Source organism: Excalfactoria chinensis, chromosome 9 (genome assembly GCF_039878825.1).
Source record: "Excalfactoria chinensis isolate bCotChi1 chromosome 9, bCotChi1.hap2, whole genome shotgun sequence".
Taxonomy (NCBI): domain Eukaryota; kingdom Metazoa; phylum Chordata; class Aves; order Galliformes; family Phasianidae; genus Excalfactoria; species Excalfactoria chinensis.
The window spans coordinates 622,674-643,119 of record NC_092833.1 but is presented as its reverse complement, the minus strand read 5'-3'; the positions used below and the strand labels follow the sequence as shown (position 1 = coordinate 643,119).

At 52.9% G+C, this 20,446-nt stretch overlaps 1 protein-coding gene across 3 annotated transcripts in view; it reads right to left on the bottom strand.

The window, feature by feature from the left end:
- The window catches only part of EPHB1 (EPH receptor B1), a 46,877-nt gene extending 30,021 nt beyond the window's left edge, over positions 1-16,856 (bottom strand). For 2 of the 3 annotated variants that reach the window (XR_011904715.1, XM_072344990.1), the window contains exons 1-2: positions 16,630-16,856; positions 123-187 (exon numbers count right to left, since the gene is read on the bottom strand). Coding sequence is in view for 1 of the 3 variants with exons in the window: in XM_072344990.1 (XP_072201091.1) it covers positions 123-187; positions 16,630-16,687 (123 nt within the window). In the remaining 2 variants the exon portion in view is untranslated. Of the gene's footprint in view, positions 1-122; positions 188-14,613; positions 15,844-16,629 lie in introns of those variants that run through there. The other variant, XR_011904716.1, reaches the window with a different exon arrangement.
- Positions 16,857-20,446: the final 3,590 nt, after the last annotated feature.

Sequence of the window (20,446 nt, the reverse complement as noted above, 5' to 3'; positions counted from 1 at the left end):
TATAGGAGAGGGGAGGTGCGAGAAGGAGGATGGGGAGGAGCATGCTGGATGGGCAGCAGGGAAGGGAGCAACACACAGAGATCTCATCAGCTCTGCATGTGCTTGGATATGGGATAACTTACCCCTGACGGAGGGTTGGCAGTCCAGCCCAGCTCGGCCGTCGCCGTCCGTGTGTCCATCAGGGTTTCTGGGGAAACAAAAGAGGAAGAACACGAAGGAGGACGCTGTGCTTTGTGGCATCACCACCTACACGAACCCGAACCCACGCTGAGATGGGTTCCACATGGAGCTTGGCAGCTGTAATCTGGCAGGATGATTTCAGCCATAGAAGTGACAGTGGAGTTGCTGGAGTGGTGATCCCGTGCTGGGAGGCTTTCAGAGGTGGGTTTGGTGGGAGATATTGAAAAGCTGTACTACAGTATTACAGCTGGCATTTCCCTGCTTGTTTTCTTGTACAAGGGAAAAAAAAACAAACAAACAGTAACAACAATAACAGTGAGAGCAACAACATATAGAAACAGATGGGAAAAATCCTCCAGGTTTTATTTATTTGTTTTCCACAAGCAGACATGCAGATTAATTTGCTCAACTCCTGAGTCTGAAGCTAAGCTGGGAAGGAAACGTGCTCGGAATCAGCCCCATCCTTTGCTCCACAGCCCAGCACCACAGCAAGCACATCCCCCTAGCTTTGTGCTGGTATAAACACATCTCAGCCATGTCTTATCCCATCTCCCTCTCCAGCAACTTGAACCCATTTGTGTCCCTGCCACACACAATGCAAATATCATTTCTCCCCCTGCTGTAAGTAGGGCCACGCATGTCATTAAGCACTCATTAATCCTTGCTTCAGCCCTTCAAACACAAGAGGGTGTTTGCTTTATAAGGGCCCCCTCCCAAAAAGCCAGCCCTTCTATCAGATCCTCCCACTGCATGCCCTAAACAGGCTCTGAATTTTGGGAAGAAAGCTGGGAGGAACAGCACGATGTGGCACACGGCAGCTCCTGAAGCAGGAGACTTGAAAGAAACACACCAAGAAGAGATGCGTCCTGTCAGCATCAAAAAAAAGCTGCCTCCCCACCAAAAAGCTCTTGCCTGTCTTTTCTTAGTGATCAAGGCATGTTTCCAGATGGCGCATCTTCCCACTATGGTTCTCTATAATGCCATTCTCTGTGGCAAAGAGAAAGAAGGATAAGTACCCCCAAACCATTCACTGAGACTCAGGGAAAGCTTGCCATCACCAAAACCCCAAGGCTGACCACACAGCCACCAAGTGGATGAGGCTGGAGGCACCTCTGGGTCCAGCTGGTGCCACTCCATCTCAGTCAGAGCTACCCAGAGCAGAAATAGCCCTGTTCAGCTGCAGCAGCCCATCTGATGCACCAAGCCCACTGAAACACTGCCGGCTCCCCAAGTGAGGAGCTGCTCCCCACCCAAGTGGAATGCTCCAGGGCTGTCTGATCCCAAGCAGTGCCCTGGGAGGAAGCTAAACACTTGGAGAAGCGTCCAGTGGGCAGGAACATGAGTTTTCATGCCCAGCCAGAGCCCTCCTTAGGGAGAAGCTGAGCTTTGCTGTGGAAAGCAGAGCTTTCTCTGAGTAAAGAATCTTGCGCTGTATACAGTAGGTTTTCTTTAATGGACACATTACTTTAAACTAAGCCTCCACCATCTGTTCCAGTCCCTAATTATCAATACAAAAACAAACATCTACTCACAATTACACTCGTAACAAGTAAGGATGCCAGCAATTAGCATGCAGGAACATCCTCACTGAGCGGAGCAGGTCCATCTGCAGTGGTACCAGTGTGTCCCCAGCAGGCAGGGACCAAGGTGGCATCCACAGTGGGCTCAGAGAAGCATCACTCAAACAATAGGGGAATAAGAAACATGGGATGAGAGAAGGGAGGCTGTGGAGCATGGTGGTGCTTGTGGGCTGCCCCTTCCCACAGCAGGGGTGCTCAGGGATGCAGTCCTGCTCCCAGAGCAGGCAGCAGCTTTCTCTCTGCACCCTTCCCTCTGAGAGCATCAGCACAATCAGCCCAAGGCTGGTACTAGGGATGGTTTGCCCCAAGCTGGTGGCACTGCAACAGGAAAATAAACCTAGAAGCTTAACTGCAGAGACCAGCACCAACTAGACAATGCCACAGCTCTGCCTTCCTGTGGCACAGCTGCTATTGCCAGTCCTGATCTGCTCACGGCCCAGATTAAGCTTCTTAATGTCAGTAGGAAAAGGAGTCCTACAAGCACCTTCTGTCCCCCACACACAGAGACCTGGAGCTCAAACCTACACCAGAGCCATTACACATACAACCTACCCAGGCCATTTCAGGTTGCTCCCCATGCCCATAGCAGCCCCTGCTCCTGGCCATGATGCTCCAAGAAACTTCCACATATCTTAAACTTCCCACCAAGCAATAGCAAAGCAGGAGCAGGCCAGATGTGCAAGCTGCTCTGCACACATCTGGATCTCAACACGGGACTCTCCTGTCTCTGTGTCAGTGCCAGAGAGGCAGGTAAGAGAAGAGCAGAATCGCCCCCTCCTACTGGAGGAGCACTGCTTCTCTTCACATTCCTTAAGAGCCCCAGTTTCTGAAAGAGCTGCTTGCAGTATCTATACACTTTCAATCAAAAATATTACAGCAACAACTAATTATGTCCCATCATTCCCATGGCTCTCTGCCTTTAATGGTGCATTTTGCTGCTACAGAATTACAGTGAAACTGTTCTGGAAGTGTATAACGAGCTATCCCCCCCATCAATCTCCCGCAGATTCATTATGAAGGATTATCCCTAGAATAACAAACCGAGTTCAGATCGCAGAGGATGCACTAAACAACAAAAACAAGGCAGCATTGCTGTGAATGGGAACACCGACACCTCAGAGCTTTGCGATGGACCTTTCCAAGAGGAGCAGCTACACGAAGAGCCTCAGCTCTGTAGACCTATGGTGGCCAAAAAGCAACACTTGGGGAAAGAAAGTGATTTTACACATGTAGAGGTGCTGTGTCACATTGGGATGGGCTGCATCGAGCCCTCCTCAGGATAAAGTGCTCTAATGACAAGGAGCAAACACCATCCGTATCAGGATGTGCCACAATGGAATACACTGGTAGATGCAACTAAAAGTGCCCAAAAAAACCTACCTGCCTGCATTTCTGGGAGTGTACGGGCACACATTCACACAGCCAACACACAGTACCAGGCAAGAAGTCCTCTGTCAGTGCCTAACACAGACTGGAAATTGAAGAGGCAATGCAAAGATTCCCCAACAGGGACAAGTTGCAGGGACCAACATGCGTCTCCCAGCAGCACATTCAAGCAGGCATTGACTTGGTGACAAGTCAACACAAACGCTCTGAGCACCATTTCCCACTCAATAGCAGGGCTTTCCTTGAGAAGAGATTCTTTTTCACCTTCTTTAAAGTTAGAATAATTGCCCCGTGGCAGCTCAGTGCAGAACAGAACAGAGCCCCTCTTTGTTGGGTCACTCATACTGGACCTTGAAATCCACCACCCACCCACTCACCCATCCCCATTGCCCCCTTCTGCCCAAGGATCAGTGGGGGCAAAAGCAGCAGGGCTGGCAGCATCAAGGTCCCCCACGTACCTTCCTGTGATTTTCCTGCTCTAAAGGTGTTTGACCCTGTGCAAACATACAGTGCCAGGCCAGCTCAGCCGCAGCCACACAAACCATTCATCATAATCCCACCGAGGAGAGACACAGTAAATCAAAGAGACAGCCTGCCTGCAAATAGATTGCACAGGGGAGGGAGGAACAGAGAGAAACAGGGAGAGAACTGCAGAGGGAGAGATAAGAGAGAGGGAAGGAAGCAGCAGAAAATTACAAAAAGGAAAAAAAAAAAAGAAAGGCACACATCATGGTGAAAAAAGACAAAGGGGACCAAATCAAATACAAAGATAAGAGAAAGAAGATAGTGCTTTCAATGCCTCGTTTGCCAAATTATAAACCTATTTTATGAAATTTGGGAACAAGTTTTAATCCACTGAGCTCGCACAAGACAACAGAGGCCACGGGAGGCCTCAAAACAGCACGTTACAGGCAATTCAATGTGCTCCAGACGCACGCAGCTCAGATGCTCCCACGATGATGAAGCAGGTTTGCAGTACCACGCAGCCCGCAGGTGCACAGAATGCTCACACTACACGCACAGAACATAGCTCACACTGTAGAAGCTCATGGAGGTATTTGTTGGCAATCACAGATGTGTTTTGCAACCCAAAAGGCACCACGGGCTGACACAGCGCTTTGGTGAATTCCGTGGGCATCAGGACAGATCCAGGCACCTCAAGAGTTCAGCTTTCCCACCTCCAGGGGAACGATTCAGCACTGTGAAATGACAAGGCTATCTTTCAGGAAGACATCTTCCAGAACAATGTCACTACGCATTTAAATTGTCATCTTTGCTTTCTCGAGGCTGAGTTGCCAACAAGCATCACTGAACTCCACCAGCCTGCCCCAAAAATCACCATATGTCGAGCTTGGCAGCCGCTTGTTTCCTTCTCCAGAAGGCATGGAAGAGGAACTCAGCTGTCCTACGAAGGGCAGGGGCTCCCAAAGGCTGTGGGACTGCTCTGGAGAAGCAGCACCCCCCAGTGCAAGATACAGCTCAGTGACATGGAGGGGCTGGCTGGCTCGCAGGATGGATTGTTCTGTACACAGGTGATAGAGGTGAAACTCTCTGGGGGAGCGTTGCAGCAGATGTCCCATGAGAAACAAGCCAGCTTCCAGCGCAGCTCCAGGGCATATGTGACCTTGCCTCTGGAGAGCTCTGTGCCAAGGCAGAGTTAAACCCAAATCCCCTCTCCATGCACACTAGCACCACCCCAAGAGGATACCACCATTGGTCAGGAGCTAGAGGGCACCCACCCCTTGCCACACCAAGAGCTGGGTGCAGCAGCTTCATGCACACCATTGTGGCTCCTGGGTGCAGACCAGCTGGCTGGGGCATGCACAGCCCCAAAGCAATCAGTACCCAGCACCCAGATCACTCGTGCCCATATGGGAACACAGCATCCTGCAGGAGGCGAGGACGAGCCAAATGCAGGGAGCTCCCCCACACCGGCCTCACTGACTGCTCTGCCCACGGCCTTTGCTGGGTTCTCAGGGGATAATGATCAAGCCTCTGCTTTTCACTGGTCTGAGACAATAAATCAGCAAGAGGGGCTGCTGCGATTAACAGCAGCAGGTAGCTGCAGGCACAGCACGGTGCACTGGGGATGCAGCACTCAGAACACACAGCCTGCAGCCTCTCCATCTTCTCCCTGCACAGGGCTGATGGAGTGCTTTCCAGACCCTCACGCAGCAGTCACAGCACTTTGATCCCAGACCCAACAAGCCTGGGTTTTCTGGCCCCCAAGAGCAACAAACCGGGTGCTCCAGGGAGCTCACACAAGCAAGGCTTTCTGCATGAGGAGAGCAGACTGACCTCTGTCCATGCTGTAAGAAAGCAGGGAAGCCCAAGGAGAAGGAAAATAGGAGCACAGTTGGAGATTTCATGCACAAGGGGTATGGGAGCCTAATGGTGGATGCATTCTCCTGAACAACTGGGATTTCCTTGGAAGCGGTATCCTATAAACACAGAGGCAGACAGCTGAAAAGACAGAATGGTCACAGACATCGTTACTTATGTTAGGACAAATTAAAAGGACATGCTGTCCACACCCTGGGACTGCAGGGTGATTGCCCCCAGCACAGCATCCAAAGACAGCCCCGATGGCCACAAGCACAGGGACACAGCTGCAGTCAGCTTCACTGAACCAATACACCTGACCCATCCTGCTCCTACTTACTGGGTCTTATTTTAAGAAGTCAAAAGATTCTGTGGGAGCAACGAACACAATGGGATGCACGAACAGCAAACAAGTGTGGGTTGTTGACTGCAAGCTACCAAGCAACCTCCCTCCCTTCACCCATCCCAACTCCTCCAAAACAAGGATGCAGCCAGGATCTCAGCTTTCTTGTCAGCAATGCCAAACTAACCCCAGCTTGAGGTCAGAAGAAGGGATAAATCCAGCACCAAGTATTTGCTTCTCCTTCCCCCTGCAGAACCTATTTAAAAGCTACATTTCTGAAGCTTTTCCTTTTCTCCCCCCCCCCACACCTTTCAGATCTGCTCAAAACAGCGCCTGCACTCCACTGCCATCCCACATCCTCTCCCAAACATGTTACTATCACTCTGAGCAGTCTTTAGGTACGCGTGTGTGACAGCTGCTCCATGGGGTAAATAACCCAACACATCGGCCAACATTTCCAGATGACTGTCAGTGCAGCACAGCCTCATGCTGTGCTGTGAGGCTGGGAGGGGCAGAGGGCCTGGGTAGTAAGGCCACCCAGCACCACTGCAGGATAGCAAGCTATAGGAAAGCACCAGCTCCAAGACTAACACAGGGCATGGCCAGCACTCACCTATCTCTCTCTAAGAGCACAGTGGAAGAGCAGCACAGGGGCAGAGCAGAGGGAGCATTCATCTCCGAGGGACTCACAACTTCAATGGAAAAAAACCTGAATGAGCCATCAGCACGTAGCAATCAAACCCACATATATTCCAAGAGGAAGGAGACAGACTTCAAATGCAAGGCTCATGCAACGTTGCTGGTGCCAGGCATTGCGCTTCATGCGCTCTTGGCCTGGGAAGCCCAGGAGGAGGAGGAGGAGGCCGAAGGAGGTGCACTTGGCTCCCAGCCGGCTGCACACACTCCTGCCCCCAGCCCAGCCACCTGCATGAGCACAAGCTGGGAAAAGACTGGAGCAGAGCAGGCAGGAGGAGAGCCATCTGCACACCGGGAGCCAGGCCAAGGCATGCTGGGGATGGGTATTTTCCCCCCCCACCATTTCCCTTACTGGGATGCACCCCTGTCCCTCTGTATTGCCGTCACCAGCGGCCAACTCCTGGCCCAAGCATTTCTGCAGGAAACAGTGCGACCACAAAGCAGAACTTGCACACACAGCATTTCCAACCAGAGGGGCAGGGAAACCCAAATTCTCCCCAACGGATGCCCCCTGAGAATGCTGAAGTCCATCCCACACCAAATGCAGGGCATAGAGAGGATGCTGCATTGGGAACAGCCCTGAGACAAGGTGCAGGTGCTGCCTCCACAAGGCTTCCCTATGTGGGGGGGAGGAGGAAGCAGCCCCTGCTCCAGTCATAGGGACACTGCCACCACTTGGGCTGAAATCCCACCTGGTCCTGGCAAGGGGACTGGCATGGAATGGCTCTGTTTTATGCAATGCCGCCTTGGCTCATTTTTAAAGCGGTGTCAGCTGATGATAAATTTGCCCATAAGCTCATCTCCATACCACCTCTCCCGCTGATGACACTGACCCATCCTCCCTGATTGTGGTTTCCTTGCTGAAATAAATCACTGTAAGTGCACATTGTGCTCTGGGCCTCATTACTGTTCATCACCGTCTGCACGATGGAGCTGTCACATCCTCATAGATGCTGTCACCTGGGCAACCCTGCAGAGGCCCGGGTGGGACAGAAGATGGGCACAGGTGCCCATGGGAGCCCTGCGATAGCCCCTCAGGGCTATCAATGGGGGAAACCTCCTCTTGGAGGGCAGAACTTCTTCTCTCCATCCCTATTTAGAGCCAATGGCACAAACACTGAAGGGAGGATGAAGAAAGAGCTGGGCACAAAGGCGGTAGGATGCTTCCTGAGCCTTTGCCAACTACACACCCAACTTCAACTCCACACACACTAGTGTGCAAACCCCACTGGGTCACCCTGGATAAATCCAAAGCAGCGTTACAACTGCACTTCCAACAGTAAGTGAAAAGCTCTGTGCCAAACCCCCACGAAGACTGCTCGAGCGATAACAATGCAGAGGCATTGTTTGCCTGTCACATGGCTTTCAAAAGGCAAACACTCAAAAAGCAAGAGGCAGTAATTAAAGCTTCTGCTAATCTTGTAGTGTCCGCATGGAAAAGCAGCCCGCGGCTCTGACAGAGCCTGCAGCAGCACCAACAGCTCCCTGCTGGGATCCACAGGCAGGAGATGCTTAATAGGACCCAGCAATGGCACAGACCCCCACCAGAGTGAGCCACGATTGTGTCCCCACACCCCATCCTGGCCCCTGAGGAGCGGAAATGCATCTCCTTCCGCTACTTTGGGTGTGCCAAGCTGGAGGTTTCCAAGAGCACACCCATAAACGTGGGTCAAGGAGAGGACGTGCTCCATAGGGTGACCATACAAGCTCTTCCCAACACCTGCACTCCTTATAAAGACCTCCATTTGCCACCAGTTTGAAAGAACCACCATTTCCAATCCAGAAGCTCAGCCCTGGAGGCAGACCTGCTGTGGGATCACCATGCAGATGGGTCCCATGGCACCAGGAGCCCCAGCAAGCTCCTGTCCCACACCCTGCACCCCAAGGAGCAATGCAGTCCCCCAGACAGACGAAGGACAGGGGACACAGCACTCACACGTGCAGGCACAGGCTGGGGGGAACCGCGTTGCAGAAATAACACAGGCACACAAACAAAAGAGCGCAAGCCATTAATCTGGGTGAACCAAAGGAAATGAAATCATTATGTCTGCAGCTACAGCATCCAGAAGAACAAATTTCCTGCCTGGATAATAAATGGATTCTTTTGTTTCACGTTGGCCCCGGCCACGTGACTGTCTTGGCCTATTCCTCATCCAAAACATCTTGCTGTATAAATACCCAGACGGGCTTGGGTTTCAGCTGCTAAAAATATGTTTTAATTATAATAATATATAATAATAATAACACAAAAAGCTACATGCTCCCCAGCCCCTTTCCTCTTAAACAACCCCTGAAGGCTTTCCAGAGCACAGGCAAGGGAACAAAAAGACCAAAGTTACTAACAACAGCCGCAATCACTAAGGAAAGGCTGAGGCAGCCAAGTAACAGCCCCAGGTTGCTGCTGCAATAAAGAACCCTTGTCAGAGAGAGCACTGAGGCACACGTGCCAACCTGGAAACCCTGTGAGCATGGCACGGTGCAAGACCAAAGCCCCACAGGTGCTGGGGAATTCACTTGAGCAAGAGGCAGTGCATTCACACCTACCCTGCGCGTTGTGGGTGACCTGCTGGTGCAGCAGCTGGGCTGGCATTGCACTTAGTTTTCACCCAAACCGATCAGAAAGGTGAATGCTGATGATCCCCCTGCTGGCTGCAGGGAGGGTCCTGGGCAACTCCCAGGATTTCAGTTGCTAAGAGAGTTGTGTGCATGATGAGCTTCAGCCATCCACTCAACCTGCATCTCCACAGGGAACTCGATTAAAACCATCTTTGCATCTAACTCCGTATTTTGTTTCTGATTTCATCTTCCTTTCACCCACCTTTCCATCTTTACAACAGCAAATACCAAAAGAAGTTGGAAAAGTAACCAGCGTTTGGAATCCAGACATGAGAACACCTTGTTGCAAACAGCCTGAGTCCCATGGATGTCAGGAGGGTTCCTATGGGTGGAAGCAAGCCGGGAGCATCACAAGCCAGCACTCACACTAGGGTGAAGCTTCAACCAAGCACCACTCCAGGAGCATGGTGCCCAGGAACAGACCACCCCTTTCAACCCCCATTGCCCTCCCAACAGTCTTCCCCCCTGATGTCAGGTTCTCCATCAGGAAGGAGGTAGGCCAACAGCTTCAGGACAAAACCCTTACTCTGAAAGATTGTAAGTTTGCTTCATGCACCACGCCAGAAGCAGCCCAATTTCTTCTCCCTTTCTGGGTCATCTTTAATTTCAATTATATTTGAGATGCTGTGGAAAGAGTCTCAGCCTTAATGCTATCTCGTTTCAATTGCTGATCATCACTGCTTAAAGGAGGGAGTAAAAAAGAGAAGTCACTAGAAACTAAATATTTACACACCCACAGACATTAATCCCAGCAGATCCAAGGGTGGCAAGCTTGTTTTAAAAAACATCCCTAACTACCTTCCCTTCTTAAAGGGAATAATCTGGCGATTAGCTAGAACATTTGACATCCGCAATCACGTTATTTCCTAATGAGGAATACCTGCAGCCAGATCCCCATCCCCATGGAGGAGTCCAGGAGCTCGCTCCCCAGCAGGATGATGTCCAGTAGGGATAGGGACACCAAACAGGTACCAACAGATTTGCCAATCCCCGGGCTGTGCTCCAAAGAAACCTCCCTGATGGAGGACTGAAGACTTTGGGACAGGTGAAAGTCTGACTGTAAGGCTCATTTAAGAAGACAAAGCCACGCACACCCAGACAAAGCGAACTATTAAAAACAGAGCATGGTATCTCAGGTAATAAAGAGCAAGACATGAGAACCAGCCTGGGAATTCAAGTTTACAACTTCTATCAACTTCATATGCTGTAAAACTTCACCTGGTTTATAAGTTTCTCACCAACTTCATAAAAGATGTTTTATTATTATTGTTTTCTGACTCTCTCGCCTTCGTAAAATGTCTCTCCGAGTCTTGTGTGGGTGTTGCATGATAAACATTTGCACTTTGATTCATTCAAGACTTATGGAAGCTTTCAAGGTAACCTATTAGGAATACTTAAAGTGTTTCTGAGGCATCACAGTCTCCCCTGAACGTTTCAAGACTTTATATAAATAAATAAAAACACGCTTTTGCAGCGAACTACCTCCAAAATGCACCAGGTTGCAGATTCAAGCTGTGTTTGGAAGCAACCAAGCCAGCCTGGAGGAGAAGGTCCCCATTTCATTTGGTGTGCTGTCATCGGAGATGCTGGCATGGGAATGGACTTTTCCCTTTATTAACTTCCAGTTAATCAGTATCAGTTACTTCCAGTAACATCAGCATCACTGCTTGCATCATCTCTACATGCTTTGGGATGAAAGCTTTGATCACGCTTTGAAAACAGCTCACCATCAGCACCCGGAGCACACCCACCCCAGTTTTGGGGCTGCTGGTGCAGCACTGTGAGGATCCCTGCACTCCATCACAGTGTCTCCGTGCCTGAATACAGACTTGCTGTGGCACAGGAGTTGCTCCCTATTAAGAAGCACCAAAACCCTGCAACCTGTCAGCTGCTTTGATGCAGGATCAAGGATGCATCCCACGGGGATGTGAGCCGCTTGGAGCAGCTGCTCTGACGAGCAGACAGATGTAAAAGCACAAGTTTCCCATCCCTATTAGAAGGAACAGGGGCTGGCCAGCCCTGTGCACACAGCCCAGCCCTGGCACACTGCTCCTCCACACCGGGCAGGGCTCACAAAGGCAGAGCAGGAGGGTGCCCGCAGCAGAGGCCTCCTCAAAGCAGCCCTTTTCCTCCAGCCTCCATTGAAGGCTGTTGAAGTTAATGAGCGTCTTTTTGTAGCCTCCAGCAGGCTAGAGAGCCAGCCTTTCAGTGCAGCAGCCTCCCGCCTCGGTAATAACCCAAGTGTGGTGTAGGGAGGAATAATAAAAGCCAATTTTTAGACAGTGATAGAATACAACTAGCTCGTGACCTTGCAGATCCCACCAGCTACTGCCTACCACGGCCAGAACCTGCATCTCCAGGCAAGCAGGAGCAGACAATATACTCCTGGACACAGAAGAAGGTTGCACCAACCACATGGCACAGCAAGAGCCAGCTCATTGCACACCGTAGCTCCTCCACCAAAAGCCTGAGGAGTTCAGTAGAGTTAGATCTGCAAGTATAAAGGCCTGAACAGCAAAAGCCACAGCTCAGAAAAGACTTTCAGGATCATCAGCTCCACCATCAAATCAGACCTACAGAATCCCATCACTGAATCATGTGCACACATCTCTTAGATACCTCCAGGCATGGGGACTCCACCACCTCCCTGAGCAGCTCATTCCGATGCCTAATTGCCCTTTCCATGGAGGAATTCATCCTAATATCCAACCTAAACCTCCTCGCTGGATAAAGCTAATGGGCAGCTTCACCACAGGCATGCAGGGTTTTACTCAGGAGATGGTGAGGCTCTGTAGCTCCAGGCTCCTCTGCAGCCCATGATTTCCAGCACTGAAGGGGGGATGCAAAGACACTCACAGCTTCAAAAACAATTAATGGAGGGGCTGAGCAGCCACACAGCCGTGGTCAAGGCTCCTCTGAGTTGCTGCACAGCGGCCTTCTGCCGCTTGAAAACAGTGTTATCACACAGTACTTCTGGCAACACAGCCAGCTGTTCTGGTAATCTTGAAAAGCTGAATTTTGTTCATTTCCAACACATTTGTTTCAAATTAAAAGCACAGCTGAAGCCTCAAGGAGCTCTCTGGAAATATCCCATTGCTCCTCTGTCCACATGCCTGATTTCCATCACATCCTCCTGTTTCAGAAGACTTATAAAATTGAAGCCATTGCTTTGAGTTTGCCTGACCTCTGTCTCCTAAAGATACTTCTGTGTTAGATAGCAACTCCATGTGGATTCAAGGAATCTCAGATTGGAGAAGCTCAGGTCCTGCGAGGCCAATGGGATCAGAAGCCCACGTCCCCTGAGGATGCCCTGTAGGCCACCGGGGCAGGAATCCCTCCTCAGCCACAAAGAGGACTTCCCAAATATTCAGCTTTTCCAGAAGGTTCAGCCTCTCGCCTGGCCCAAGATACAGCCATCAGTTCCAGTTGGAAAGTTTAAATATATATATATATATACACATACATAAAAAAAACCCACCCGGCAGCCTCCCACAGCTGAAGGCCTGCATTCAATCCCTTTCCCCTCACACCTCAAATGCAACGTTCCCTTTTCAACCTTTCTTTCTCTGGGCTCCTCATTTTCCAGGAGGAGATGCAATTCACACCCATCCAGCTCCTCCACGGTGACTGGATATCTTTCAAGCCAGAATCAATTACCCCCCAAATTAACAGGACCCTCAGGAGGATGGCAGTGAGTCAGTGCAGCCACCCCAGCTAGGCCCTGCAATGGGCTTCCAGTCAAAGCCCTGCAGCTGACTGTAGAACAACAAAAAGAGAGAAAATAAAAGAAATCCTCTGTAAAACATCAGTCCCTGAGGGAAGCAGATGGTTCTGCACCAGCAGGAAAGGGCAGACCCAATATGTGTTTCTAGCAGAGGGGTATGGCCTGTGGGTAAAGGCCCAAGCCTGCTGAGGGGCTCCAACTGGATGCTCCTCACAGGAAGGGGGAAATTAATCAAAATAGAGCTGGGCACGGACACCAAAACCTCAAAGCAAAGCAAGTGGGGTCTGAGTAACCAAAATCTGGGTGTCTGGGATGCTGGTGGTGTGGCTGAGAGAAGAGCAGGATTCCATATTCTGGAAACAAAAACAAAAAAGCCTACACAATGGGTGACAGAGCCCCCGCTCACATGAGAGGAAATGGCCTAAAAACAAGGATTTCCACAACCTCTTGCTTGTTCCCAGCAACCACTTTACCTTGCTGCAACATAAATTACAGCTTAATCAGCTCTGAATGCCGGCGATGCTGCCTGGATGCCTCCCCAGATATTAAAAGCTTCTCTCACTGCACTAACAAGCGCATACCTGAGGCCTTCTGAGCCCTTAATTACTCAGCATCGTTATTTCCAAATCAAAATATATAAGTAAATACATTAAAAACCTTAATACTTTGGTGCTTTCCCCACCCCACCCCCACTTTGCAAAGGCTCTGATAGGGATCCACCTGCTTACTGAGGAATACAAGCAAATTACAGCTGTTATCCAAAACCCCTCTTCTGGACAGGGAGTATTGTCTCCCACTAAAGGGATGTGAGGATGTCAGAGGCAGCATCCCCAAATTCAGTTCTTTCTCTTTGGGCTGTAGTCTAAATCAGCAGCCATAGGACCACCAAGATCAGACAAGACACTCAAAATGACCAAATCCAACCACGAAACAGACCTCTCGAGTCCCATCACTCAACCACACCTCTCAGCACCACGTCCACATCCCACAAATCCCTCCAAGGATGTGGGACTCCACTTGTCTGCTCAGTCCATCCCAATGTCTGGCCACCCTCTCCATGCAGAAACTCTCCCAGTATCCAATCCAAAGCCTCTCCTGGTCCCCTGTTGAACCACCACCCCCTGTGACTCAGAGCAACTTGTTACAGACAGATCACAGCCACGGCAATCAGGTCACACCAGGCTGCGGGATTAGCAGGCAAAACTACAATTATTCTACCAAAGAGGCTTAATAGAGCTGAGCTCATTAACTGATTTCGACTGAGTAACCGATCGGTTATAAAATAAAAAACCAATGAATCGATTTTCAACAGCTTTTTCTTCGCGGGTTGTTTTCTCGCAGCAACTCTCAGTTGCACAAAAGGAGACCAACAATCCTCCGTTAACCAAATATTATTGTAATTAAAAATTCAACAGGGAGGCTCTTTAATCATTCATAGGAGGGACGATGCTCGCTATCAGCAGGTTGGTTCTCTCCCTCTGAACCTGGCCCGGGGATGCTCGGTGGTACAGCTCTGCAGCTGCTGCACATGCAGGACCCAGCACTTTGGAGCTGGATACCCAACGGGAAGATGGGGATACTTCAATTGACTACAGGCGAACCGTAGAATCTTTCAGACCATTCATCAAAGCTCTACAAGCCCCAACATCCAGCGAAATGAAACAGTAATAAATACTGAGCGGAACGAGTCAATCCCCGCTGAAAACGCTTTAATATAAAGCACGGGGTCTTTGGCTCTTACAGACACACATCCCATTTTTCCTCACCATTTCTCACTATGCGGACCAGCTGGAAGATGCACGGTGATAAGAGACGCCCCAGCAGCAAGCCATGGCTGGGATCCACCAACTCTCAGACCTGCAGCAGCCCGGCCACACCGGCTCCAGGTTCCCTGCAGCCCAGGACGCGCGGCTCTACATCACTGCTGGCGAACACAACTCACCCTGCACGAGCGTTCATGCGTGCCAAGCTCAACGGCTCGAGTGTTTGCAGACAGAGAGCAAGGTCAAATGGAAATGTGCTTTCGGATCCTAATGAATATTTGGGGGAAAGCTTTCCCCCGCCCCCTCCCAGCTATTTACTCAGCCCTGCGATTAAGCGACTGCTGTGCCGCCGTGTTCAGAAGAAGCAGAGTGCTGCAGCATCCTCCAGAGGCATCCTGTGAGCCCGAGCTCCTGCCTTCAGCTGGGCAACAACTGTGGAGAGATGGAAGCAAAAGCTCATCCTGCACCCCGTGCCTGCCTTCCAGCAGCTCCTCCAGGGCTCCTCTCTGCATTCGCTGCTCCAAGAGCACCTCCAGCAGTACAGAAATATCGGTGATGGCAGCCGGCTCACAGGCTTTCCCCATCCAGCAGTGCTTTTCTGATCTCTCCATCGCTGCTGGTTGCTTGTTTTCTTCTCTCTCAGAGAGCCACCGGAGCCCCATAAGTTATTCAACTTTCAGCCGGCTGCGCTGCGTTGGGGGACATTGAAATTCAAAGCGCCTTGATGAAGGCAGGGGAAAAAAATATAATAATAAATGAAGACCTTCACCTTAAGGAGGAGAAACAAGATGGAATTCAGCTGCAGGTGCGGTGCCAGAGAGATGGGTTTGCTGCGGGAAGCAGCAGAGGACCGCCCAGGGACGCCGAAACTTCATCCTCCCCTCGCCTACGTCCCCGAGCCTCGAAGCAAGCGGGAAACAGGAAGGCGACCGAGACAAGGAATAATGAGTCAGTGATACCAGCAATTAGTCAAAAAAAAGCAGCGCAGGCATCTGCGGGTGAGGGCCCGTTCCCATGACTTAACAAAACGCTCTCCCTCCAGGCTGGTGGATCTGGGTGCGCTTCTCTTGCCAGCGCCCAGGTTCTTCCTTCCCCGTTGGGTTTTCATTTCCAGATCGTGCGAATTAAAGAACAGAAGAAGTAAAAAAGAAAAGGGATGGCTCTGGGTAGCGCAGAAGCTCAGGACTTGCAACATCTCCGGAGATACATCCCTGGTTCAGCCCCAGGCACGGCAGCACGAACAGCCCTGCGGGGGCGGCGGAGGAGCATTCGCCCCACGCAGCACCGGGCAGAAGCGGTGGCAACCGAAGGACGCGAGCAGCAAATGCGCGCTCCGAGCCAAAGAACGGGAGAGGTAACGGGGGGCGCAGGGGCTGCGGGAACGGCTCCGGGGCATCACCAAACACGCTGCCATCCGGGCGGACAAGCAAAGCTACGCCAGCCGCCGGCTCGCTCTGCCAGGGATGCGATGGGCGGGCGAAGCGGCAGCCGCGCGCAGGGGCTCTCCCCGACCCGCGGACCCTCGGGGTACTCCCCGTATCCGAGATGCGCGCAGCCCGCCCGGCGCCGCCGTGCGCTGAGCGCGGTCACTCCGGGTCCGGGCTGCACGCGAACGGCCGCGGGCTGCGCTGCTCCGACCCGCAGCGATACCAACCCAGAGCATCGCCCGGGGGTCGCGGAGGAGACACGGCACAGCGCGACGCCCTCCGGGCCGACGTGCAACGCTCCGGGAAGGGCCGACGTTCGCTGCCCGACTAACAAAGAGTTGGGGGTGCGGGAGGCGCACCCGCGGTGCTCAACAGGTGGGGCGAGGAACGGCACCGCACCGCGGCAGCCCGGCAGCACCGCGCGGGCCGCTCCTCCTCCCCGAACCGCAACGCACCGGGCGCGGCACGGAGCCCCTCCGCGGGACTCGCGGACCCGGGAGGGGGATCTCCCAGCAGCACGCCCCCCCCCCCCTCGCCTCACGCTCCGTCCCGAAGCCTCCTCCCGGCCCCGGCCGCTCGTTCCCCGCCTCACCTTCCACGGCGGCCGCGGCGGCGGCCAGGCAGAGCAGCACCACCAGATCCGCAGCCATCGCCGCCCCGGGCCGGCGGCCCCCGCCGCGCAGCCTCGGCCTCCCCGGGCACCGCGCGCCGCTCCGCAGGCGTCAGCCGCCGCCGTCGGGAGGGCATGGGCGGCGGGAGGCAGCCGGGCCGGGCCGGGCCGGGCCGCGCCGAGCGGAGCCGCGGGACCGCGCCGCCCGCCCGGGTCACATCGCCGCCGCGAGTGTGGAGCGCCGCCACGCCGCCGCCCGCCCCCGCCGCCGCCCGCCACGCCCCCGCGGCCCGCCCGCCAATCGGAGCGCCCCGCCCGCCCCTCCGCGCCACGCCTCGCGCCGCCGTGCGAAGGGCGACGGCGCCTCCCGGCGGCAGGACGGGGAGACCCGACGGGGCGGGCGGGGACGGGGCTGAGCCCGCGGCGAGCGGTGAATTGGAACGGCCGGGCCTGGGGGAGCAGAGCCCGGTACCGTAGGAGGGCGGCAGCGGGCACGGAGCGCGCCCCGAAGGTGCTCTGCTGCGGGGGGTTGCACCGGGAGGAGGCAGCTTGAACCGCACGGCCAGGGAAATCCCTTCATCCCGAAGCGCATTGCCGTTTCTCTTCGTGTTCTTGGGACGGGACGTGGCCACAGGTGGAGGGTTTGGGGTACCGTCAGCCCGAAGCTGCCACCCCACAGCTTTGCAGTGGCCACTTTCCCTCGGAGCCCTCTTACAAAAGGTTTCATTCTATCCTTTGATGGGTCCCGGCCACCACCTCTATCAGGACATCGCCGCTTCCCAATGAGGGGCTTTTTGATGCCAGTTGAGCCTCTGGACATCGTTTTTTCTTGCTTTAGTGGAGGAAGGGAAGCAGGGGGATCTGGGAAGGGGAAATGCTCGCGGCAGATCTATGACCAAAATCACAGCTCTTTGATCAAAACCAGAGTCTGCAAAGACAGCTTTAAACACTTACCTCCATTCTGGTGCTTTTTTTTTTAGTGAAAAGCCAAGAAGGAAACCAAATTGCTTCCGTTTACAGCTGCCGGGGTTTGGTTACAGAAAGCAAACAATAGGAAATCTGGCTCCAGATAAGAAGAAAGCTGAGCCCGCTCTGATCTTTCAGCCAAAACTCCGACTATCGGGGGTAATTCTGGCAGCGAGCACAGGCTGCTGAGCACAGGCATCACCATCCCAATGGGGCTGTTACACTATGGGTGCGCAATCGGCACCGGCTGCTCTGCTTCTTCTCTGCCCGAGGTAGGGGACCAACAGCTCGCTTCCCAAGGACACGGGATGCCCACGCCGAGGTTTTCCCCTGCCAGCCTCTGGAGGTCAGCAGCCAGCAGCGCTGAGCCCTGCACGGGACAGTCCCTTTTCTATAGTGCAGTGCACTCCGCCTCCAGTTGGCATTTGTCACCCGGTGTCTGAAGGACGCGGCAAACCCTCTGCAGCTAAATCATCGCTGCGTTTACAGAGGCTAGAAATAGCTGGGAACGTAAAATTAAAATAATAATGATCTCTTGGCGAATTTATTAGGTAGGATCTGACGTCGTCCTGCATAAATCTCAGGGTTCCTGGTAAATACGGAGCTTTCCAGGAAGAGAAGGCACCAGCAAGCAGGGAAGCAGGGGTCTGCCTGTGTGGGAGACAGCAGGGCTGCACCCAGACCCTGCAGAAGCCCCCAGGGCAGGGAGTGGGAACATCGCAGAGAGGGAAATGCTGGCAGGAGAAGGGAGAAGCAGGGAAGAGCCGTGGCAGAGGCAGACAGGTAGGGTTGCTCTCCTCACATGGGCATGTGGTTTGTATCCCACCTTGGGCATAGGACTAGCATCCCAGCATGGCCACATAGTTGGCATCCCACTATAGGCTTTTGGTTTGGGCACATGGTTGCGTGGCTGGTAGCCCATTATAGGCTCAGAGTTGGCATCCCACCATGAGCGCGTTGGCACTTACCGTGTGGATACTGAGTCCTCAGTTTCACTGCCTTTTGAGAAACTCACCGTGCAGGGAAAGAGTTTGGGCAGAAGCATGAAGGCAGTTCTGCTCCCCTGCTCCTGGATCAGCCCTCTCAAGTGGGCAGCACCTGGCTGCACCTGCTGTGGATCCTTCACTTCTGCCCCAGGCTTTTCCCTGCACTGTTTGCCTTAAAGCATGTGTACTTTTGCAGCAGCACCTTGTTTGCATCCCTGATGATGCCAGGTACCACGCAGGCAACCATCCCTCCAGCACACACACTCAGCTCTGTGTCCTGTGCTCCCAATGGAGATGACAAATGCCATTAAACCCTTCAACAGGGCAGCAAGAGGAGAGCAGCAGCGGGAGACCTCGCCCCAGCAATTCCCACCTAGTAATTTTAGAAGCCTCTGGTTAATTATAGCCAGGCTGGCTGGAGGATGTCTCCTGGGGCTTCTGCTCCTGCACTTTCTAGGAAGAAAAGGTGGCAAGGTCATGGGCAGCCCAGCTCGTGATCCCCACGGGGATGATGCCGGGGGGGGCTCTGCTACCCCACCGCCCCCATTTCCATCCAGTCCCTATCAACACCCGGTCAGCTGGCTGGGCATTCTGCTCCCCATCTCAGCTTCCAGAGGAACGTGCTGCTGCTTCTTGCTGGAACACACAGCGCATCCTTTCAGCAGAGAAACACAAAAATATTTCTGCTGGCACAGCTAAATGGCCAAACCCCAGCCGGGCGCTTTGAATGCACTTCTGACTTGTATTGCAAAATCTACTGTTATGCTCATCCACACCTTCGCCCCCAAAACTGTCAACATTACTGCTTCGGAGCCCAGATCAGGTATCTCACAGCCCCACCAGCCCGGTCCAGCTCAGATTTAGGATCCTGTGCTCTGCTGTGATGGTGAATGGCAGAGCCCTCAGATGGATCTGCCTGCCGGCTCTCTCCCTCCACAGCCCATGCAGATCTCTTCTGTATGACAGGATAAACATTCACTTACAGCTTTATTTACTGAGAATGAGCAATTAAACCAATGCAGATTGATTTATGGCCAGCACAGATAAGTCCTCCTTACACAGGCCAGCTCCAGCTTAACATTTGGACAGTATTTTTTGCTCAGTTTGCATTTTTTAAGTCTCAAGCTCAAATTTAACTTCCCCATTAGAAAAGCTTTGGGCTCCTGAAGGTATGTAAGCATGGCTACATCCATACACTACATTGCTGGGACAGGGGATCCACTGAGTGTGTGGGGAAAACATGGAAGATGTAAAACATGGATAAGACATGGGAAAAAACCTGGGAACACATGCAGAAGGCATGGGGGAAACATGGGGAAGACATGGCTTCTCCCTCCCAGCTACAGCATCTCCTTGGGAAGGAGAAGACCTGCTTACTCTCCTTTCTCTACCCTTACCAGCAAGTCCCAAGTTTTCCATGTTATGGAATTCTCAGAGGGTGATGAGGCCCTGGCACTGCTGCCCAGAGAAGTGTGGCTGCCCCATCCCTGGAGGTGCTCAGGGCCAGGCTGGATGGGGCCCTGAGCAGCCTGAGCTGGTGGGGGGCAGCCAGCCCACAGCAGGGGTTGGGGCTGGGTAAGCCTTAAGTTTCCTATAAACCGGCACAAGGCCAGTTTATATTTCTTCTTCGGGCAAGAGCCTGTGGTATTTAAAGAAAACACAACCAACAGTATCCTGCTTGGTTTCAAGCCAAGCCTCTCAGATAACCCAAGTGTATTTAAAGCCAGCCACAGCCCAGGTATATGGCTGTCCCATCCCTGCACGTGGTAGGTGCCAACACCCTGCAGCGCTGCTGTCCCCTATCCTTCCCATCCTGCACACTTCAGTATTTCCCATCACACACGTCA